The sequence below is a fragment of the Heliangelus exortis genome, chromosome Z (genome assembly GCF_036169615.1).
Source record: "Heliangelus exortis chromosome Z, bHelExo1.hap1, whole genome shotgun sequence".
Lineage (NCBI taxonomy): Eukaryota > Metazoa > Chordata > Aves > Apodiformes > Trochilidae > Heliangelus > Heliangelus exortis.
This window is the reverse complement of record NC_092454.1, coordinates 67,618,611-67,643,473: the sequence shown is the minus strand read 5'-3', so window position 1 is coordinate 67,643,473 and position 24,863 is coordinate 67,618,611. Positions and strand designations below refer to the sequence as shown.

Sequence of the window (24,863 nt, the reverse complement as noted above, 5' to 3'; positions counted from 1 at the left end):
TTTTTTCCATAGAAAACGCTATACATAGTGATGGGTTTTTGTGCTGTACATGTGATTTTTATTTTTTTTTAACAATACAAAAGGGCATACAGTTGATTTCTCTTTTCTTTCCCAATGAGCTCTGAATTCGCAGGAAAAAAGCATCACTGTGACTATTCAGCAAAACATTCAGTTTTAACTCATTAATGCACAATATCTATACCAGAATATGACATTTAATTTGATACAGTAAATCTTTCCCAACCTAGGAAAAGCCAAATAGAATTGATTAGCCAGCCCAGCTTAAGGAAGATATTCCCAGATGCTATGATGAGCTGCCAGCCCACACAGAGCTTTTTCCTGAGCTGTTGGCAGCCCGAGTGGTCATGCATCAAGGCAGCCATTTTGGAGCCTCTTTTTGGTGGCATAAAAAAGGAACTGCTATGTGCCTTTATCATTTACTCTCAGTAGTCTCTAGTACAAAAGTATCTTTTATTTTCTCTAAGTCTATCTATACTAAGTACAAGAACTGTCTTACCTTGTTATCCAAGGATACTTAAGAAAAACAAAGCCACCTCCTGTTAACCAGAAACTTCATTGAAAATCTTTCCTACCATAAATGTCCAAGTGGACTCAGTGGTTCAAAGTGCCACTTTCTCTCAGAGATTTTGAGGTTGCTCATATTGATGCAACAAAAGGATGATTTATTCTGAGATGCAATGGCAAATACAAGTGTTAGTGTGTTTCTGAATGGCAGGATGGATCCAGACTCAGTATTCAGGAGACATAAGAAGTTCAACTCAGAGACAACAGACTGCTGGAAATACGACTTGTTTTTTGTTTTTCCTTCTAGATTCCTACCCCAGATATAAGATAAAGATATACAGCATGAGTCAGGGTTAATACACTGCCACCAAGATAAAGGTCAAGACTGACTGGCTACTGTTAGCAAATGTGATTTCAATTCTGTACTAATGTTTTAGTAAGCCTCAGCAAGAAGAGCAAGAAGTGGGAAATAATTACATTCACCAAAAAGCAGTACCACTTCTTCCTCTCTGATGTTCCTTTTTGTAAAAAAACATAAAGAGAAAATGCAACTTGATCTGTCCTTTACTCCAACTACTCCTTGCTGCAGAAACATAGAAAGGAACAAAACAGGCACAGTTCCTTCCTTCAAGCTTGTTAAAGAGCTGCAAATTCCCTAATCTGTACCACATTTATTTATTTGTCTTCCACCAAGAGACAGAACTGTGGGTTCTCCCCTGCCCTACTCAGGCACATCTTCCTCAAGCAATGTGGTCTCCCTGTGCCCTTTCCTTCCAGCTGAACAGACACTTGCTGGCAGTGTCTCCTACCCAGGGGGAATTTACCAATAAGTTATTTTAAGGCAACTTTGCACTGTTCATGCAGAGAAAATTCTCCTCAGTAGCCAGAGACACAACCCCACTAGAACTGTAGCTTCAGAAAACTGTTTGATGTATTTTGCCCATAAAATATAAACATCTCCTGGAAGTGCCTGTTATGTGGATGCTCAGTACAGCTCTTCAATGTCTATGTCACTTAAAAGAACAGAGGAACACTCACAGAGCTGGCCTTCCTCTGCACGTAAAAGTAACTTAAATCTCCCAAACATCAGCCAAACCTTACAAGCATGGCATATACTGAGGGATGATACACTGCCTATGATGGCATGGACGCATTTCTTCTGTCTTTAGTTATCCTGTCTTGGGGGATACCGAGGGAAGCAATAAATCAGCTCTTCTCCTTAGGTCCCCACAGCTTAATGGCTGCCTCCTCAAAGGTCCTGCATGAGGTGGACAGAACTCCCCTTCTCTCAGGACACAATGGGCATGATGCCATTTCCCAAGACAATGTATAACTTTCTGTCTATTATTTACATAGTTATCAAAATTTAACTATGCTACAAATCTAATAAGGAAGTTCTCATATATTTCAGCAGCTTTTTAATGTTCATGCACCTGGAAATAAGTCTGTAGCAGTTTTTTTGTTTTTTTTTTCACTAGGCAGTTTCTGAACCAATTGTTTTACCCAAGAAAACACCATTAGTAGGCAACCTTAGTCTAGAAAGTAACATAACTCATTAACACAAGTGCACAAATGAAAGGAAAATCACAGCTTCGACGTTGCTGATGTTCTGTGAAAATGACCAACATCCATCTCATGGCCCAAATATCTTAAGGATATCTTGAAAGCACTTATAGCCCTTAAAAACTCCCCTGTAAGAATCTTATAATGCCTTCCCTGTTTCACAGACAAGGGGCTTCTGACATGACAGGATTCATAACAGAAATTTGATTTTACCCTTGGTCTGATGTAGTCAGTATCATTAGCCTGCAATAATTGAGGTCAGCTGCTCAGTGTAATGGTTAGCTGGGCAACAACTTTCATTCCTTTTTAAAAAAAAAATCAGTTTGCATGCAGGCAGGTGGGAAATTAAAGAGCACATCTCCATCATTTTCAACCCACCTCCACCCCTGATCAAAGGGAAAAGACAGACATATTTGTGTCACAAGAGCCAAAAATCTCTATAAAGTTCTTAGCAGCCAGAAGCACTTTTTACATCTCCCCAGAAGCCATAAGTGTCAACTGTTTCTTGGAAATATAAACTAGAAATTCCAGAAAGAAACATACTCATATGAGAAAGCTTCATCTACAAAAGCTAAGTGCACAATGGGAGTTTATCCCTCCTGGGCAACTGGAGAGGAAGTGCATTTCAATTTCTGTTATATCTGGATGACAACTGGTGCTTGTTTAGTGACTTGCTAATATGCTCGGAGCTTAAAAACTCTTGGAAGAATACATTCCTAAATTTCATTGGTCTTAAGCACGGGGGACATGAAAAACAACAAAGTAAAATAGAAGTAGGGCACATCACCTGAAAATGAAAGGCAGCATCGTGTATTGACTAAAAATCCATTTAATCTAAAGGTGCATCTCAATTTTACATCTCTAAAAAAATTCCCAAGCTTCTAATCTTCTTTATAATGCAGTGTCAGAAGTGGAGCTGCTCTGTCATTAAGTGTCAGCTCACCTTTCTACAGAGACTCAAAGCCTTAGCTGTCAAACGTCCAATACAAAATCAACTGTAGCTCTATATTTATGCAAGATCATAGAATCATAGAATCATAGAATCATAGAATTAGCTGGGTTGGAAGGGACCTCAGAGATCATCAAGTCCAACCCTTGACCCACCGGTGCGGTTGCTAGACCATGGCACTGAGTGCCACATCCAGGCTCTTTTTAAATATCTCCAGGGATGAAGAATCCACCACCTCACCGGGCAGCCCATTCCAATGTCTGATCACCCTCTCCGTAAAGAAATTCTTTCTATTATCTAACCTAAATCTCCCCTGACACAACTTAAGACTGTGTCCTCTTGTCTTGTTGAAAGTCGTCTGGGAAAAGAGACCAACTCCCACCTGGCTCCAACCTCCTTTCAGGTAGTTGTAGAGAGCAATGAGGTCTCCCCTGAGCCTCCTCTTCTTCAGGCTGAACAGCCCCAGCTCTCTCAGCCTCTCTTCATAGGATCTGTGCTCGAGTCCTTTCACCAGCCGGGTTGCCCTCCTTTGGACCTGCTCCAGGACCTCGATATCCTTCCTAAACTGACGGTGAACTGAGGGTGAATGTATTTCAACAGCCATTACTATCAGAAAGCTACACAAATGTTAAATGAGTGTATCACCAACTTGTCCCTGCCATTAAATCAACAGCCAAAGGCATTCATAGAGTCACTGAAAGGTTTAGGTTGGAAGGCACCTCAAAGATCACCTGGATCCAAAAAGTGTTTTTGCATCTTTGTCTGCCTCAGGAGCCTCAAATGCGTCTTATCAGGTTCCACAGACTTGTGCACCTTCAGGCTCCTTAGATCTCAAACCTCATTACCCCTGCCATGGGTGGTTCTTTTTGTTTTCAAAGGTTTTATCTTATATCAGTTAAGTATGAATGAATTAAAATCTGTGACTGGGGGAGGAAGCCAAAGGAACATAGACGAGGTTGAATGGGAGTTAAGAGCAGAAAGGAAAGCACAAGTCACAGTACTAAAACAATTTTATATTCAATAGACACCTATCAGAGACCTATTCGAGGGGAAAGAAGCTTCTTCTGCTTTATCTGCTCTACCTTCACTTGTGAACTGAAACCTGCTTCGAATTTATTCCATTCACAGCTTCCAAAATGCCATTTTCTCAAAAACTCACCATACATAATTCTCTTTTCACCTCTATTTATCCCCTGACTTTTTTGCACAGAGGATACTCTTCAATGAAGTTCCTCCTCTGCTTGTGAGACATTTTATATCCCCGCTGGTCCCTATGGCTGTGTACTTGTATTACTTTGCAATATGCCAACTGGCCACTCCAGTAATGTTCCTGAAAATCTACCTCCCAGTTCCTGTGTGCTACCCTAAGACATGCAGGAAAAGAGCCCTAGCTGATATGAGTCAGTAAGAAGTTAACACCCAGTTACATGAGCACCTAGCTCTAATAAAACAACCAGAGGCCTAAAGTCAGCATCTGAGTGTTGTAATCCTATGATAACTGTAAAAATTTCTTTTAGGGAATAGGGCTAAGCTATGCCAGTGAGAACTCTCTTTTTTTTTTTTTTTTCAGATCAACTCAATCAAGTTGACCTTTTCAGTTGACAGAACTGAAAGCAAGTCAGATATAATTTACAAGCAGCTTCAGCTGAAGGACAAGTATCAACATGTTTTTAATCTCCTGCATAAAGGCTCATTTCTTAAGGAGCAGCCACACAAACAAGCAGTGGTGTTTTGTAGGGAGGTTTACTAAGCACACCTTGCTTCACAGTGAGCACTGGGAACTGTGACTCAAATTTGCTGTTGTCAAGTGAGGAAATCAGGGAACTGAGTCTTCAGGCAGCCTACAATCAGTCTCAGTTAAAGCAAACCACAAATAAGTGACAGACAAGGAATGAACTAAATGTGGTTAATGCTAATCTGAACCAAAGATCAGTGTTGGCATAAGCTGTGGAGGAGGATTCATCGTTGGATACAGACGAAAGCTGATGCTCAGCAGTTAATAAAAGTGTTGTTTCACAGCAAACCAAGAGGCAGGTGATTTTTGTCAAAAGAAAGCCCTTGTCACTAAGCTTTGTTTAGCACAAGGACTTAACATAAAAGGAATTGTTATATGCTGTGTTGCAATTACACACCAAGAAAAGCAGCCAGGTAAAAGCCATAGACATTGGAGATCTACACACAATTCTCTTTTGCAGATTTTGAGGGATTAAATTTAAAAAAAAGTCCAATGAAATTATTTACCACCGACTATCCTGTTCATATTATACACCAATTTTCTTGTTTCCCATATCAACACAGAGTTTCTGGAAATCCCAAGAAAAAATGTTGCAAACCTTTCACATTTAGAAAGCTAGAGTCATTAGAAGCCAAGAATTACATAGCTTAATTAACAAAGGGCATCCAGTGGTTCACAAGATGCAACTGCTTTGGAAAAAACAGATTTTACAGAAGACTTTTCAGGGTTGCCTGTGGGGCTCTCCACTTTGAACTGAGTGGAGAGTGCTCCCCAGAGCACACAATCTAGCAGTTACACTCCCTGTCATATAATGCTACAAATAATGTTTGAAATACAAAAGCATACATTTTACTATCTGCTTCATTTATATTTCCCTTAGCATACACTGATAAATGACACAAAAAGCCAGCATCTCACTTCTCAGGAACATGTCACTAGTCTTCTCCCTTTTGCTGTGAGACATATTCCTTCCATGTCTCCTGGGCTGTGGGGCAACTTCAGGGAAGTGACTAGGTTTATTTATAACATGCTTTCTTTCTTCACCTCTTAGAGAAAAGCAGAGAAGCTTTCAATTTCATTGAAATTCTGAAAATCTCATTTGAATGTGAAGATTCCACACAAAATATTTTGATGCTTTCAGCACAAGTGATGAGCTAATGTGAATCATATAGTTAATGATACTATTCCTAAAGCAGACCAAGATTTAAGTTTAACAAAAGAAGTTAATATTTTGCAAGGTACAATGAAGTAAGCTACTTTTGAGCAGGGAGTGGACAGCAGCTTTATTTTGCATTTAGGTTTTTCCACGTTTTCCTTTCAATTACTTTAATGTTTTCAGAAATGAGATGCTTTAGCAAAGTATGGAAAATGCAGGAGAAAATTAAAATAACCTTAAGCAACTGAAAGCTCCTGGAGTGCCAGAATCTCCCTTATGCAAGAACTCCTGGAGGTTACAGCCAGGTTAACCCCTTTGTTTCACAGTGTTTCTCAACTCCTACTCCAAAGCTTCCTCACATGTTTCCCAGTAAAGGTCTTGAGGAAATTGCTGGCAATCAGATACTCATGACCTGACCCTTCTCTCCCAGGAACCTAAGTAATGACTATCCCTGTGAGAATTCAACTCATGGCTGTAGATTAAGGAGTAATTTTTTCCTGACTGAGACAACAGGTCACAGCATGGCTGTTTCCAAACAAAGACTGCTTTTGCCTTATTGAATTGGAGACAGTTGTAGTTTGCAGGATCAAGAGATGGGAATCTAGGGGACAGCAAAAACAACAGTTTAGCCAGGTAAACAGACCTGGAAGGTCCAAAGTCTAAGCTACTGAAGTAAAACTGAGCTTAGCAGCCAAAGCACATCTGGGATGCATTCTACGATGAGCTGAGTTTACTTCTCCATTTGAACAAGTTCCTTAAAGACACAAAAAATTATTTTACTGTCATAAATGGATTAACTAATAACAAGGCCGTAGTAAAAAGAAAGTGCGTGATGGGAAGAGGATGAAGAAAACAAATGAATGCAGTGGCAGGTACAGAAATTGCACAAAATGCTTCTCTGATTTACAAAAAGGTGGTGGTGAATAGCAAACCATCTTTACTGTCTAAAGTATATGTAACAGGGCAGTATGATATGTACAGAATCAGTGGTTTTCTCTAGTAATTGACAGACCTCAGATCTGAGGAAGAAAAGCTAAACCAACATAAAAAACTGACATTAAATGCAGCTTTATTCTACATTTTTGCACTATGTTACTCCTTCCCAACTCACATTTACTTTTTCTCTCCACCCAGGCCATACTTTGAAGATGGCACAAAACCAAACATAATAGGCTGCTCTGTAAAAGTTTCAGCATTATCATTGAGTTTATTACATTCTAAATTTATTTCAAAATACTGGTATACGGATAAACATTCTCATGTACAACTTTCCATTTTAAGTAATAATAACTATTAACTATTAAATTATATAAACATACCAAATATATTAATGTAATTAATATATTATGTTCAGTATATTAGTATATTGATAATTATTATTTAATTTTTTGAATATGCTAATTAAAGACACAATTTATATTTCCCAAAAGGGATAAGTCTTATATTTTAATCCACATACCCTTAAAAAAATACTGACAAAAATGGGCACCTGGTTTACTATATATTTAGATATCCAGACATATGCACAGATTTCTAGAACAGACACTGAGCTGTTCAGTAAGTATTCAAATTTTGTTTGCATGAAAAGACTGACAGTGTCTTTTTACATGATGACAGAATTAATAATAAGTTATAAATGAGCTATTGAGGACATTTTTATAAGCTTCAAGATAAATAAAGGTGAGCAAGGACAAATAAAGGTGAGCTTGACTACAGGGATACCTTTGTGGCAAAGGTGAATTACAAGGTTTAAACTTGTGAAGATACAAAAGAGCACCCAGTGATTTTCATAAGATTATTAGTCTCAGGTGATCATGATCACACCTACTAACTTTTCATGTCAAAAGAATATGAGAAAAGGTGTCACTAGGCAAATACTTGTGAACTGGGGATGAACAGTGCAGAAAGAGTAATCCATCTCCATGCTCTTATTTGAATTCACCACTTCAAAAGAAAAAAAGAAAAAGAAAAGCTACAGCTTCTAAGACAGGGGAGTCATATTCAGGATGTGCAGACACATTTAATTTTAACTGAACAGAGATTTCAGACAGAGATTTAATCTAACTACAGTAAAAAATGATCCTGTTTTAGAATACATAGTGCAAAAGACTTGAGTGGGTTTTCTACCTGCTTTCCCATATACATGTAAAGTTCTGAACCTCATAAATTGTCATGTTGCTCTTTACAAAGGGTTAGAAGTTGTTACATATGTGTCATACCGGAGTAAATTAAATCAAAAATATAAACAATTACATAAATAAAATGAGGCATTTGTAAGCATGAGGAAACACACTCTGCTTCAGGTATGTTGGGTTCTAATCTCCAGTTAACTAGAACCAGCAGAAGATAGTTCGTTACATTTTGATTTGACTTTATATCTTTTTTTCCCTTTAACTTTTAAAGTAAGTAAAAAAACCTAATGAAATGCTTCTGACAGCTTCAGTTTTGAAAATGTCTCACCACTATCAGGTCACATGTGAGTAAGCTGCCTTTCAGAGTGTGTAACTTCATGTTTGATCTCCTTGAACACAGGATTTGTAACTGATAACTTCCTTATGAGATGATTTAGCCTGTCATATGTACAGGGGCATATATCAACAACCTCAGGTTAATCTTTAAAAACAAGCAGAATATAGCAAAACAGACTATAAAAACTGGTATAATAACTATAGACATCATTTGCCTATTGCCTCTGAATTATTTTAAAGCCATTTTTTTCCCTTCAAAGTGTTATAAATGCCTACTCTAATGTATGAAATGTGCAAATGCAGTGTATGTAAGTGTCAGGCAGATTGAGGAACAGGGTCCTGGAGGACAGCCTTTCATCCTAAGAATAAGGAACTTCTCAGCTTTCCAGCAAAATGTTCTATAAAAAACTGCTTTCCAAGAAACTGTCACAATTTCAAATTATTTCAGTGGAATTTGTGTATGAATTAGTCATTTGAGGTTTCTATTAAAGAAACTTTTTTTCTAATACAGTTTTATCATCTCACTCTCAGTATGTTTTAGAATGATTTATCTGCTATTTTGAGAACAAAAGCTAAAGGACAAAAAGTAAAGTGGTTTTATGGCAGTATGTATTACCTAAGATGGGAATAAATAATGAAAATGCCCAGTAAAATATGCAGGATAGAAGAGGAAAGAAAGAAGGAAGAATTAAAAAAAACAAAGAACTCACTCATAGAAATATAGGGGAGTATTACATTCATTACTTTTCACTCGTGGCACAAGGGATTTCCTCCTTATTAGCTGAAGGCTTTTAAAGGATTAAAATTGAATCAATTTTTATTTTACATAGCATGAAGATTTTGACTCTTCTTTAGATCAAAATACATTTCCAGTCAAGTATTAATTCAATCTCTAAAAGATCTACCAGACTCAGTGTGAAGTTTAGTTGAGAAAATTTCAACTTAAAAACAAGGATGCACACTTTAACCTGAAAAAGTAATAGAGCCAGGAAACAACCATGGGCTACAGTGCAATCTTCAGCATCTCAGCTTTTAACCACGATAGTCTGTTTGCTTGAATGAGACATGGTAGTACAGATGAGAAGTAATTAAGAGAATTATTACAGCGAACCTCACACAGCTACTCAGGGTAAGAGTGTTTCCAGCATTCTGTCAGAGAAAAAACATCTAAACACAGCTTGCTGCTGTGCAAAAAATTCAGTGTGGGTAAACAGCAGTGGAAATTTTCTACCACTTGAACCATTACCACCCATGACCAAAGACGTGTAACTTGAAGTTTGAGAAGACAACCTACAGAATATTCACCTTAAACTGTGAAGAACTTTTATAAAATGTGCAACAGCCACAGGTTTCAAATAGTGTCAGCAAACTAAGCTTGACCGTGCTGCTCATTGAACACAGGACTCTCTGGTCTGATAGAATCTGCAGTAACCAGGATTTGTTGGTTGACACTGATTTGCAGACTACTCAATAGCTGGAGATAAGAGCCTTCATGATAATGTTCAGTATTATAGAAACTTGTTATCAGTATTCCTACAGGGACCATTTTTCTCAAGAAGCAATACTTCTCTTTGATTAAGGGATACTTCTCCAAGAGCCAATACTGCTAAACTCAAGATCAACTCTTCTGAAGTACACCCATAATTCCAAGAGGGAAGGGAATACAAATGCATTGTGTTATCGACTTGTGAACTGTTTTATTTGGGTCTGGTATACCATGAGGTATGCTTACATTTTATGATGCTTTTTTTTTTTCTTCTCTGAATTACATGTTTATGTAAAACCACTCAGACACCAAAATCAAATACCCAGCTTTGTAAACATGCTCACACAAAAGAAGAAACTTCCATTAAATTAGACCTGATTATCATTTACACTAAAAGCAATTAAAAAGTTACACTCATGATAAAGTAATCCTTTACAAAAATATAAAAAAATAAATAAATGAAATAAGACTGGCTCAGTTTTACCTTTCCAAAATGATCCCCAGCCTCTGACTGCACCTTCTGGTGAACCAATTTATGACCTGCATCTCAAAGAATTGTTTAGAGCATTCTTGTGACATAAGGTTTGTAATGAAAATGTGTGATAGAGCAGTTTCACTGGAAGGTTTGCAAAGGTGAAAATAAAGCACTGTTGTCACTGTACATTGCATACAGTAATTTCTGTGGCCAATCATAGCTGTATAGAAGCATATTTTAATATGAAAAGAAAAACTATTGCTAGTTCTTCTAATTACAACAGATCCCAAAAAAAACCCATTATGCTGGACACTAAATAAATATGGAGCTTGTGACTCAAAAGCACAAGAATGTACTATAGTGTTAGAATGAGCAGGTTATTGATGACTGGCAGAAGTTTTGTATTTACCTGAGAAGCAGTTGTTCTTTATTTATTGAAGAAGGAAGAAACAGAGCAGAGCCATTTGTGACACCATTCCAGCACCCCTAATGCCATAGTTTCACAACTGATGAATTACTTTCTCAACAAAGAGGTGTTGAAATGAGTCTTCTGTATTTCATGAAAAACAAAACAGAGAAAGAGCCTGAAAGACTGAATCAGGGTTGCCTTCAGCTTCAGATGGTCAAGTTACAGGATTTTGCAAAAGGAACAAGTTTCCGAACGTGCATGCTCAGTGCAAAAGTGCCTTGACTCACAGATTTATGTCCAGCTCTGCTCTAATTGCAGCCTGTTGGGTACATGTCAAATTGGTGTGAAATATGAGCAAGAACAGAAGGAGGCTCTACATTTCCTGTATGTGTCCCATAGGAATATGCTGGTACTCCACAGAAAGATGAGGATTTGCTATCTCTGCCTAATGCTGCTCCATAATTTCAGGCTCTCAAGACACAGCAAAGTGTAACAGATTTGAAGAGAAGCAGAGGGAACATCAATTGGAATGACCAGAACTTCATGTTATTTGTTCCACTTCACATGGATATATTAAACTCAAAGAAAAAGTATTAAATAATTCCACCTCTGTTTGAAATGTACATTGCTGAACTGTTTAAACTAGCTTTGTAATTAAGTGGAGAGAAAAAAAACCAACAGTATTCATGGAAGGGTATTAAGCTTGCAATTTCCATCTCGGACTAGAAATGATTCAAGATGGGAGTCTGACAATCTAAGCTATATCTAACAAAGACAGTTAATTTGATGATTTAAACAGAGCTTTAATTAAAATTTTTTAAAATTGTACAGCTCACCAAATAAATAAAGTTCCTTCATATGTAATGTGTAGACAACACACCAGCAAAGTTTTTTTAAAATTTGTAATAGTCAGTACTGCTGCACCTAATGTGCAGTGTAGTCAGTAAGTAGTCAAGTTTTTTTGACCAATCACCAAAATTAGTAATCAGCAACAGCCTTTCCAAAGCACAATTCCATTACAGTAATACTACTGTTATATATCTATCCACTAAATAAAAAATTATTCATTTAGAGGAAACCAGATTCAGCTACATCTATTTATAACAGGATCCTTCAGAGTTATAAGAATTTGCGATAATTTTCATAGTAATGTTTTGAAGTAATAATAATACCTTATTCATGTCTATTATTGCAATATGTACAACAAGATTTTTAAAGGGCTGGGAAACAAATTGATAGTTATACTATGAATGTATTTTGACCCTATGGCACCTGGTACAACACAAAGTGAAAGCAGTTTGGCAACTCCTAATGTTTTGCACCCATAAAACTACCAGGTTATGGGGTAAGACAAAGGATCCAAGTTTCAGAAAAATACAGTCTACACCTTTGAAGGAGAGGAAAATCAGATTATTCCATGGGATGAGCCTTTCTAATTAGTGTGATGAAAAATAAAATAATAATTTAAGCCTGAAGTGGTCAAGTTCTAAAACTCCTTAAAATAGTTTTAAAAGAGAAGCCTTCACACATGGAACTGTAACTGCACAGCATAATCAGGTGCTGTTATAATAGGCAATTTTTAAAATAACTTTGATCAAAGCTTATTAACCAGCAACATTGAGCCATCAGTGGTTTGGACTACACAAGAGAAATAATTAAATGTAAAGGTCATAGAGTCCAGAAGGCACAACATGTAATCCACAAGGCAGGAACTTGTATAAAGGGGATAAGAACATTTGCTTAGTAAAACAGTGGAAAATAGTAAGGTGCTCGCTCTTATTTATTTGGGGATTGTAGCAAGTGTATTAGAATCAGTTTTGAGTCTGTCCTCATCATTAACCATGTAGGGAAATATAAAAGTTAAGTCTAAGGATTCACTTAACATTGAATATTTCCATACATCTGGCAAAAACCACAGAACATAGAATTTCATAAGAAGCAGTAACTACCACCAATTTCACTGTGAAATATGACTAAGGAATTAATGGGCAAGAGAAAGTAAAATAGAGAGAAAGAAAGCTGAATGTTAATTGGTGCCCAGTAGCCTTCTTTTGTCTCCAGAGAGCCACATATAATAGGATTATAACTGAAAATAACAATCATAAATTGTAAAATAATTTTTTTTCCGTTTTTTATCTGGCACCTGCTACATTATACTTTGTATCTATTACAGATTTCTGCACGTAACATCTTTCCCTTCAATTTCATCATATACCTGGGAATAGGACTAACTTTTTCTTCTCTGACCATCTCCTAAACACTATGAACAGGGAAACTATTACCCTTTACCTAATTTTCAGCCTTCTGTGAAGGAAGCAGAAAGGGTGACTCTTTATCCAATCCTTACTCCTTGTTTTAAAAGCCATGTGACATAAGGACTGCTGATGCATTTTTCAGTTAATAAAAGGGTTTCATTCATTTAATAAAGACATGATTGATAATAACATCAAATGATCTTTTCTTAGTCTGATAAACTTACTGTCATTTTTTTCCTGACAGAAAGGACTCAAGAGCAATAATAAAGAACAACAGTAAAATTCAGCACTGCACGGAAGAAAGAGGAATCAGCAAAGAGTTGCATTCTGGATTGTTCTTAATCAGCAGAAAAGGTTTCTTTGTTCTAAAACAACAGAAACTTCTTGCATCAGTGTAGTGGCATCATAATGAGGCACCAAGATTCATGTGAGAGAGTGGCAATTTCCAGCTTTTTTTCTTTTAAGAAATAACAAAACCACACCAATCAAACTAAACAAAAATATCAGATATTTAAGAGTTGATGTAAAAGACTATATGAAACATGTGAGGGAGGAGTGAAACAACAAGACAAGCAAATCAGCCATCTCAAATATACAGTGCCAGCTCTGTTGATGGAACTTTGTTGAAATACCAGTAGGGAAAGCAACAATAATATCTGGTTTTGATGGCTCAGATAAATCTTAATAACCCTGGGGTAAAACCAAAACAGAAGCATCCTCCCTCTGCTCCCAAGAAACATTCAGATATCCCTTTCATCAAGAATTGCTTAAAAGCAGGAGGATTTCCTTCCTGTCCTCCTTCCAGAGTAGAAACTCTCTCAAACAAGAGCTCATAGGCATTTACAAGGACCTGTCATATCACATACAGCTGCTGTTTAAGAACTTAGTAAAACTTTTTAAAACTTATTAAAACTTTTTTCAATCTCACATTCACAAGCCTATCCAATATGTCAAATAATTTTTCCTCATGCTCATGCTATGATGGGCAAAGTTGTTGTATAGAAAGATTCACAGTTTTATCTGTAAAAGTTTTACTGTTTCAAAAGTTGTACTCTGCATATACTTCAGTTATTTCCATGAGTGTTTTACAGTAAAATACCTACTAATTCAATTTTATTTTATTTTATTCTTTCACAATACAAAGCATTAATGACATGTGTGTAATTTAGAAACAAAAATTACCATGTTGAAGTTGATTTTGGCTTTAAGCTATGAAATAGAAATGCTGTCAAAGAGCAAAACACAAATGCTACAAATGCTAACTGCCAAAACCCATAAATTTTTAAGGTAAACTTTTACATTACAATTTTACTACTATTGTAGGTAAAAGGCCTCTACACACAATTTATCTGATGCTAAACAAATAAACATAACTACCAGCTGTTTAGAGGTTGAAAACCTACCTGAAAGCCTTCCTGACTAGTCATGAATTACTAGTTTTTGTAGAAGCCACAAGAAATGGTTTTATTCTGTTGTTGTAGAGGAAAAGCTGCCATACCAATACCCATTTCAAATGTTCAACATAGGTTGTGTACTTCTTCCAAGTTCATGCTTATATAAATAAGATCTTGTCTTTTCAATTAAAAACATGCCACTGTGATTTCAATGCTGGCAGTGATGGACAGAACCCATTATAACCCCCTCTAAAGTGTGGCAACAGTTAATTATCCTGTCAGGAATAATGTCCCACTTAGACTTTGTCTGATGTTAAGCTGCAGTTAGCTTCTGGCTAACATTTACATTCTTCTTCAAATACATATTTCCAGACGTGACATAGCATGGCATCAAGCAGCCAAATCATCTATTGACTCAAAATCACAGTCCCTTTTGCCATAACTTTGTAAATCTGCTCATTTTCACACCTAGGGTCTTCTTCAGTGTCTTATTTATTATTTATTTACAATCGTTTTTTCTTCAGAGAACAGGATGTTCTTTAATTTCCAAAGCAGCCTTACACTACACCACTGGGCTCCCCATCAGGCAAGGCAGGTAGGACTGGGAAGTCAGAAATTGATGAAGTAGCACTGAAAAAAAATTGATGAAGTAGCTACTGAAGTAGCATGGCTATGCCCAAGCTGGTTCCTACAAGGCCAGGCAGGACAAGGCCACCCTTCCAGAACAGGTCCAATATGGAGCTGAGTGAAAATGTTATCCAACAAGCTTTTGGCTTTGCTAGATGGATCCATGCAGGGAAGATGATGGCACGCCCTGGAAGTCCCCAGCTTTTTGTGGCAGAAGCAGCTAGACACAGAAAAGCTTGAGACATTTTTGGTTTTCTCAAGTGAAATGTAGCCAAAGGACTGAGAATCAAGATATTAACTTTTAGAATGCATATGTTCTATTTACAGTTAGTGTATCACCTGTGAGTTATCTTAATTTTCATTCTCCACAGATATAAGGACTGTTAACTTCACATTTGTATTTGAGATAGACACATTGCCTCATTTGTCAATATATTTGTCGTGTCTTATATTAATTTCCATGTCCTAATTTCTTGAAAGAAATGTGGTGCAGTATGATATCTTATAGAAGTCATTCTATTACTTTACTAATTTTTCATCAGCCAGCTGGTAACTTACCACAGAAGATAGAGTACTCACAGAAGTGAGTAGCTAATTTTCAATCTCCAGTTTCCACACCTTTACAAATATTGTAATTGATCATTCTTATTTCTTAATATTTTTCTTTACCAAGTCTTTTTCAGACTTTACATCAGATCAACAGCAGACTGATACACCCATCACTGAATGTGCCATTTCATTTACTTTTTTGTTTTTTTAGAAGAAATTATTAGTATATTAGAAGCCTTTTTCCAACTCCCCTGAAATGTCCTTAGTGCCCCAAAAATTCTAGAAGGAAAACAATTGGTGGTTAAGAAAATATCCCAGACAGCTTTTATAACCCTGCAGTTCAACATAATCTGACTGGTTTTGAAATGTCTAGATTTCACAACTAGTGTTTCATGTTCCCCTTTGTTACTAGAAAGGAACTACATCATGATGCAAATGCACTTAGTTTCCCCATCTAAACACAAACCATAAGCACATCCTGAACACAGCTGCTTTTTCAATTACTAATGAAATTCTTATCATCTCACTAAAAGGCCAATAACACCTGCATTTGTGTTCTCCACAGACTTGAAGATTAGTCTTTGGCCTTCTTCCTCCTGGCCTGAGATTCTCTCCCTCTATATTGAGTGGCTTTCTTCACCCATCTCCTGAAATTCTTACTTTTCATTTATGACCACCAGCATCAGCTTCCTGATGCTTTTTAAATTTTGGACATGCACATATACAAATGCACACTTATCATGAGTATGCCTGTGCATATACACACACACCTGCCTTCACTTTCCTTTCAAGTAATTTTTAAATTATTTTTGTCTCCTGCTTGTGGTTTTCACTAATATCTACTAAAATATTCTCAAAAATCTCCTAATTCTTGTTGATTGCTGAAACCCACACACTGATATTCCAAATCCAAAATGAAAAGAAATGTAATGTTGGACTAAGTGGCAGGAAAACTATGATAAACAGAAAAAATCCAAATATCATCTGTATTGTCTTTTATGCCTTACAGTCCTTGATGCCCAGTGAGCTCATGTCATTCACCCCTGAACCATCTCCATAGAGACAAAGTCTCCCTCAGACCCCTTTTTGCATGTTAAATCCTTGACCACACTAAAAATATTCAGTTTCTATCTGTGCTTTTCTGTTGTGCTTTTCTGATACAAAGAGTATCAACTAAACTAAGTGGTACTCATTGTGCAGGTCCAAAAATGCCATTACCTTGAAAAATTTGTGTGTGTTACTCAAAGTCTTAAAGTTCTGTAGCTGATAATCTTGCAAATTTTGTAGTTGATAGTGCTCCCTAGACGTGATCCTGAGCATTGTATCCCCAAGAAGGCAACAGAAGCACATTTTCCTTTACAACCCAAATGAAAATTTACTATTTTTTATCGATATCATAGATCAGTCGAGCCTCCTATATTTGCCTGAGTAGGTCAGTGGGAGTTTGTTTTAATTTTTAAACACATATGCCTGCCTTAAAACTAAGTTCTGGCAAAAGAAGCACCACCTTCCACTTTTCCTTGTCTTTTTACTAAATGCAAAGTATTTCTCCCTACACTATTCAAACTTACAAAATGCCACTTGAAAGCAAAGCCTTCTGAACTGAAAAGCACAGTGCAAAATAAAATTCCTTCCATGGCTGCAGCTTTCTCTATGTGTCTGAAGCTCTGCCTACCCTATATGACTTCGGAAAACCCCAACAGCCTCATATGGGTTACAAAGCTGAGTACTACATCAAGGTCTTGACCACTTCTGATTCCCAGTATGCACAGTAAACTGTTGTAATAAGTTGTTGTCTTGATCACAACAACTGCAATAGAAACCTTCAGTGAGAGAACCCACAGCAAACTCAGCAGATGTGAAAGGAAGTTTATTTGTATGAATAACTATATGGGAAGCATCAATGCAGTTTTAAAACTCTGACAGCATTTGGTCCTGCATATTCCTACTAGTTTGCCAAAACATGACAAAATTTCTTATGATTTACAATTAAATATCCTGTATTGTAGAACAGGCAATTGCTGTATCCCATACATTTCACTAGTCTCTTGTCCTGGAAAAATCAGATTAAACTAAAGTTCATCAACAAATTAAAATTAATTCTGCAGTACATACATTTTTATTCCATTAATGAACACAACTCTTTTTATAGCTGTTAAACTTCCCCTCTTTCTCCTTTTTAAATACTACTGTACCTGTTAGGGGCTACATTTTCCATTTTAGCAGTCATTGAACACACAACATGATTCCTAGAATGTTCAGATACTGTTACACAGTCATTAGAATGCAATTTCTCATTTTCAAAGAAATGACAGTTCCTTCACTCATACAACTTCCTTTTAAATTTCCCCTAATTAGAAAATGCCAGTATTATACTCTGCTTCAATAGAGATATTTTTTAAGGCTTGCACATTGGCCTGTCACAGAGCAATCTGTCACTTAGTATTTTGTCTTCCTTAATATTTGTTCACATAAAGTGATGGTCCTGTCCATAATATTTCCCAAGAACCACACATTCTGTGTTACCTGATGGTAATAAGGCTTGTGTTAAATCTTCAGTTTCCTCCTCAGTGCTGCCATCATAGTCATTTTCGTCCCCTGTAGCCATCTGAGAGGCAGCTATACTATCCCTAAAAAAAAAAAAAAAAAAAAAAAAAAAAAAGAAGAAGAAGAAGAAGAAGAGCACATTTTTACCAACTATTATTCTTGCAAAAAGTTAAAAAGTTTGTAATTATTAGGCAGTTCAAGGTGATACATGTCAACAAGGTGATACATGTCAGCCTAGATCCCCATTCCAAATACCATGCTGGATACTCATGTACCTGGACAGACAATATAAGGTACATCAAGATATTAAAAAAGCCACACAAAATAGCAAACAAATTAAAGCATATTGCAGCATTAGAATGATTCAATTTCTATGGATATTTTTGAAATAAATATTACATTAAAAAAAAAATAAGATTCAGATATTTTTGTTTCCCAAAGTATGAAAGCTATAAGCTAATTCAGGGATAATGCATATGAAAGAGCCACCTATGAAAAAGGCAGAGATACAGTCTGCTTGGAACATCAACTGCAATCTAACAGGAAAAAAGGAAAATAACTGTCCTTGGCTACAGCATCCAAAGAAATACACTCCTATTTGCAGTGACACCACAAAGAATCCTCTGCTTTCATGACTAACAATATTGTTTCAGATAACCAAGCACTTTGCCCGGAAGAACTGTAACTCATTGTTAGAGCCAAAGAAATAAAAAATAAACTGAACTAAACTAAAATACACATCAGGTATGACACTAAGTAGCTCAGGAAAATTAAGAAATACCTTGTACATTTGGCATCTGCTGCAGATTCTTTAGCTTCATTCAACAACTTCTGTAAGTTTCTTATTTTTGCCTTCTTTTCATTCAGCACCAAAATAAACCGGTTATAAAGATCTGCCTCTAGTTCTTCTTTAGATTCCACACATTTTTCCAGCCTACAATGTAAAAATAACCGTCACACAATTTTTTATTTTTTTTTTTTAATTCTGTTTACTGGAAGAAAATTCTGCAGTGAGGCCAGCCTCCTTTTTACAGAAATCCCCACACCAAATCATGTATGACCGGTGCAGCAATTTGTGTCTGCAACTGGCCCACAGAAGACTTTTGCGATGAACTTTGCTACCAAAAAGAAAAGTTTCCAAGGGGAACATTTTTTCTTTATGTTTTTTTGAAAGATTGTTGCACACGTGCATTAGAGATAAGTAAAATTTAACTAGTCAACTGTTTATTACTTTCAATGGTGAATTCGTTATAGTGGGCATGACATTGGAGGATACACATAATGAGATTACAAATAGACATGATTAAACTTGACAGGTCACAGATCAGGACCACACACTCTGACTTGAAATATATTTGAACAGGAAAATGAAAACTTTAAAAAAAAATTAAAACCATTGGCAACTCCACTCCAGCATGGGCTGAGATGACCAGCCAATTCTTTGGACATCAAGACAGCTCCAGAACTCTTCCCCTGCCGTGGCTCCCCAGGCAGACAGAGGTGATACAGATTTTTCCATCAATATCCTTGCAAGTCTTGTTCTGGTGAGCAGGCAAGACACAGACACCAGGAACTGGTGGAACACCTGATGGCAACTATGATCCCTTATGGACATTCAGAGAAATAAACCACTAGTAACTCCAGGGCTGCTGAGTACAGATACAGAGATGAGATCTTAGTACCTTGTGGCCACCCAGAGGCAAGATTTTTATTTTTTCCCCTCTGAATCAATCACAATTACTTGGTAGACGATGAAACACAACATAGTTTAAAATGGTTTTAAAGCTCTTAATTAATAGCTTCAGAGTAAAATAAGTTTTTTAATGTTTAATGTTCCACTGTAGGTAGGTCAAAAGTCAGTTGAAAAAAAACAATGGAAATATAAAATTAAAAATATGGATGTATAGTGTCCTATAAGCAAAGCAAATCAGGAATATAAGCAAACATGAGAACAATAAATGAAGTGATTTATAGCAAATGCAGTCCTATACTTATTTCTTGTACTTCATAACTTTTTAGTCTTTGGTTTGTACCACAAACATTTCAATAGCTGTGTTCACAACAAGCAAATAAACCTTTTGATAATTTTGCTGACCATGGTAACTACAGCATTGCAATAAATAGTCAAAGCTTGTAAAAAATAATCTTTTCACCAACCAATGCAGAGTTGGTAAAACTGTTCAGAGGCTTTCTTTATTATTGCAAATACACAACAGATTTAAAAAATATTAATTTATAATGAAACAAATGTCAACAGACTTCCTACATAAATGCTGATCATTTTGTTCATAGATCAAAACCATGTATGTAAGAAGAAAAGCAATAGAAAATAATATGAAGAAGAATTAAGTGTAGTGTGCAATGCTTTAGGGATATGCTTGATAGTTGATAAATAATTCATCTAATTTAAATGCAAATCGCAGAACATCATTACCATATAGATCAATTCAACAATTCCTAAATGAATGATCATATGTAATAGTCAACTACCATGAGACTTTCTACCTACAAAAGGAAAGTTAACTGTTTAGTGGGGAACAAAAAGACAGTTCACAAAGAATCTCACAAACCCTAATAATCTGCACCTTCCATAGTGTGTGCAGTTCTGGGCCCCTCACTACATGAAGGACATGGAGGTGCTGGAACATCCATGTCCTCTGAGATGGATGGTCCTCTGAAAAGAGAAGGGCTACCAAGCTTGTGAGGGGCAAAGAAAACAAGTCATACAAGGAGCAGCTGAGGAAACTGGGAGTGTTTAGTTTGGAGAAGAGGAGGCTGAGGGGGGACTTCATTGCCCTCTAGAACCACCTGAAAAGAGGTTGTAGGGAGGTGGGTGTTGGCCTCTTCTCCAAAGTAAGTAATGACAGTACCAGAGGAAATGGCCTGAAGTTGCAGCAGGGTTTAGATTATATTATTAGATATTAGAAAGAGTGGTCAAGCACTGGAACAGCCTGCCCAGGGAGGTGGTGGAGTCACCATTTGTGGAGGTATTTAAGAAACAGGTAGAGGTGGCACTTCAGGGCATGCTCTAATGGCACAGATTGTAAAGAGTTTGTTGTGTGGGGGGGTTTTTTTGTTGGTTTTGGCTGGTTCATTGGTTGGTTGGGTTAGGGTTTTTTTGTTTGCTTATGGTTTTTTGGTTTGTTTTGTTTTCTTGTTGAGTGTGTGCATAGTTGGACTTAGTGATCTCAGAGATCCTTTCCAACCATAACTATTCTGTGATTCTTTTATACAGAGTCCAGAACTGCCCTGACCAGCTCAAGGGAGGAGAAAGGTAATGATAGGAACTGCCTCCCACTTATCAAGTAAAATCCAACCACTAAAAAAAAAAAAAAAAAAAAAAAAAAAAGTGGCTGTTGGGTAAATTTCCTTTTTGTATTTTTGAAACTAAATGGAAAACAAGAATTTTTGTAAAATATAGGAATCCTGGTGTTATCAAATCCTGTAAACAAGTCCTCTCTATTACATACAAAACAATACTCACTAAAAGAAGTGCTAACTACTGTGCTTTCATTTTGCCAAGGGACTGGTTTGTATACAGGCAGCTAAGGTTGGTTTTGTTACATTCAGCCATTTTGCTGACTTGACCAAAAAAGTGTCATATAAGATTACTTTAGGACCTTGAATCTGCAAAGACATCCACTGGTGAAAATCCATACAACTGTAAACTCTCCATGAAGTAAAGCTAATGCTGTGTGGACTCTTAAGAAGAACAGTATAGGAACCTATGGTAAGATTAGCCAGTTGAGTCAGCCTCTGGAGCAAAATATTGACATCTTGAAATATACATACACAAATATACAAGAATAGCAACTCTTCCCTGTATGCAAAAAACCATTGGGGGTATGCCATCAGTTCATCTTATATGATTGTTTCCACTGACATGAACACCTTTTTGGATTTTTTCCTGTTGTTTGAAATGTTCCATGTACATTCTCCAGACACAGCTATGAAATTATTTTGGCATAACTTTCAATTGGTGTAAAATAGTATTACATAAATACTTTATAAATTACGAGCCTTTAAAAATAAACTACTATATGGCATAAGATGATAGGCAGAGAACAGAATACTAAAAAGCAACAGTCTTCTGCTGCTTAGGAACAGGGATGCACGCTTAGGGATGCATGAATTATGCATAAGGTATGTGTGTGTGCTGGCTCTGGCTCTAACTCTGCACAGCCTTTAAGATTCACTCAGGCATACATTACCTGAATTACATGACCACTAAGCAAAGCTGGCTGGGTTTCATACCTCACCAGCTACAAGTAAAAATTTTAATTGCAATTCAACACATACTTGTGTCTGTGTGTGATATGTCTCACTAAAATACCACCTCCTCAGGCCAAATAAAGAAGCTGCTCGTCTCAAAGATGACTTTCAAGTACAAAGAAAATAAATGGTAGTGGCTAGAGAGATGCAAGTCTTATTTGCCTTTGTGCTCTCCAATTCCTGTCTTCTTAGATCTCTTTGTTATATAAATGTTACATTTTAATCTAACTGATATGTCCAGGGTGATAGCTACCAAAAAGCTTGCACAGACAACTGAAAGATGCTGGTATTAAGAATGGTTATGATTAGTAATTGAGAAAATAAAGTAACTGTACAGCTCTTAAGTGCTGCCTAAACGCAGAGCAATCACACATACTTCGCAGAGCTTAAAGGCATTTTCCACACTTCAGTACAAGAAAGAAAAATTCCAACATCTCTGCTATTTATCCTTGTCCACAGTGCTCTAAAATAGTTACTAGTATTACAGCACTGCCCTATTACATTTCACATTCAAGCTCTCCTCAGTATGGGCAATGGTGTTGAAACTTGATGAGCTAAAGATGAAGAGTTAGCTTCAAGCACCAAACTACCTACCCAGCATTTAAATAAGCTGTTTGTGGTTTAAATATACACACTATGGTTATATATAAACTATTGTAATTTTTCCTTGTTTGTATTAATTTTAGACGTTTCATACAAAACAAAACAAAAACCCCAACCAAAACATGCCACATTTAAATCAGAAAGTGAGCTTGTGCTTTCTTCTTCAAGGGTCAGTACTCAGACCAGTGCTCTTTAACATCTTTGTTGGCAACATGGACAGTAGAACTGAATGCACCCTCAGCAAGTTTGCTGATGACACCAAACTGTGTGGTGCAATTGACTCATTGGAGGGAAGGGATGACATCCTGAGGGACCTTGAAAGGACCAAGAAGAGGGCTTGTTCAAACTGCATGAAGTTCAATATGGCCAAGTGCAAGGTTCTGCATTCAGATTGAGACAATCCCATGCACCAATACAGGTTGGGAGGAGAAAGGATTGTGGACAGCCCTGAGGAGAAGGACTTGGGGGTAGAGGTGGACCTGAAGCTCAACATGAGCCATCACTGTGTGCTTGCAGCTCAGAAAGCCAACCAGGTCCTGGATTGCACCAAAAGAAGCACAGACAGTGATCAAGGGAGGGGATTCTCCCCTTCTGCTCTGCTCTTGTGAGACCCCACCTGGAGTACTGTGTACAGTTCTTGGGAGTTCTTGGAGTCCCCAACATAAGAAGGACACAGAACTCCTCGAATGTGTCCAGAGGAGACAAAATGCTCAGAGGACTGGAGCATCTCCCCTATGAATCCAGGCTGAGAAAACTGGAGTTTTTTCAGCCTGGAGAAGAGAGGAGGCTCCAAGGTGACCCTATGGCAGCTTTCCAGTATCTGAAGGGGCTACAAGAAAACTGGGGTAGGGATTTTTGCATGAATGTGTAGCTAGAGGACAAGGGGAAATTGTTTAAAGATTGAAGAGGAGATTTAGATTAGATATTAAGAAGAAATGCTTTGAGGGTAGTGAGACACTGGGACAGGTTGCCCAAGGAAGCTGTGGCTGCCCCCTCTGTGGAAGTGTTCAAGGCCAGGTTGGATGGGGCCTTGAGCAACTTGGTCTGTGGGAGGTGCCTCTGCCCATGCAGGGAGTTTTGAACTAGGTGATCTTTCAGGTCTCTTCCAACCCAAGCCATTCTGTGATTCTACGATTCTATTGGCCAAGTAATTACTTTCCTCCAGATTATTATTTTACCTCCACCATTCTAATTATCTGTGTGAAATAAACCCAATAGCTATTTTCTGGTATTATACTCATCCAAGCCTGAGGTGTGCACACACACACACACACTCCCCTCTGGGCACCCACTTACAGCATTTTCAGAACAACGTTTTTGAAAATTTCCATAGCCTTTCTGTTTGGATCTTGAGAGATAGCATCTTAGTAATTTTTATTTCATGTTTTTAGATCAAGTACTGAAGAGTCAAGCTATCCAATAATTCTCATAGTGGTGGGTCACTTCCTAATAGCAGAGAAATGTTCAGCCAGTTAAAATACTGCACTTAGGTCATCACAATAAGCAAGATGATGAAAATCAAGGCATTTAAGAGTTTCAGCCAGAAACACTCTCAACACCTGAGATGCTGCACATCTTAGACTAAAGTGCATAAGTAATCTAACAATTTGATGATGCATGGATTTCTCTTTAAAGGGGTCTTTGGGCTGCTCCTGTGTTTCACCATCACATGAAGTGCAGAGGGAAGTGGCTGAAGCTTTTTCTGTACCTGGTACAGGGCTACTAGCAGCAAGATGCTTTCAGCTGAGCCAGTTATCTCCTGTATATTGAGTACTGAGGCAATTCACAGCAGCAGATTAGGGCTGGCATTCAGCCTACAGATTGCTCACTATGAGATTTAGCCTCCTGAA

The 24,863-nt window shown here is 37.2% G+C and overlaps 1 protein-coding gene across 4 annotated transcripts in view; it reads right to left on the bottom strand.

Annotated features, from left to right (window-relative positions):
* XRCC4 (X-ray repair cross complementing 4) overlaps positions 1-24,863 on the bottom strand; it is a 186,105-nt gene that overhangs the window by 79,517 nt on the left and 81,725 nt on the right. For all 4 annotated transcript variants that reach the window (XM_071731859.1, XM_071731857.1, XM_071731856.1 and 1 more), the window contains 2 exons: positions 18,920-19,072; positions 18,118-18,221 (listed from right to left, as the gene is read on the bottom strand). In XM_071731859.1, the coding sequence (XP_071587960.1) occupies positions 18,118-18,221; positions 18,920-19,072 (257 nt within the window). The remainder of the gene's footprint in view (positions 1-18,117; positions 18,222-18,919; positions 19,073-24,863) is intronic.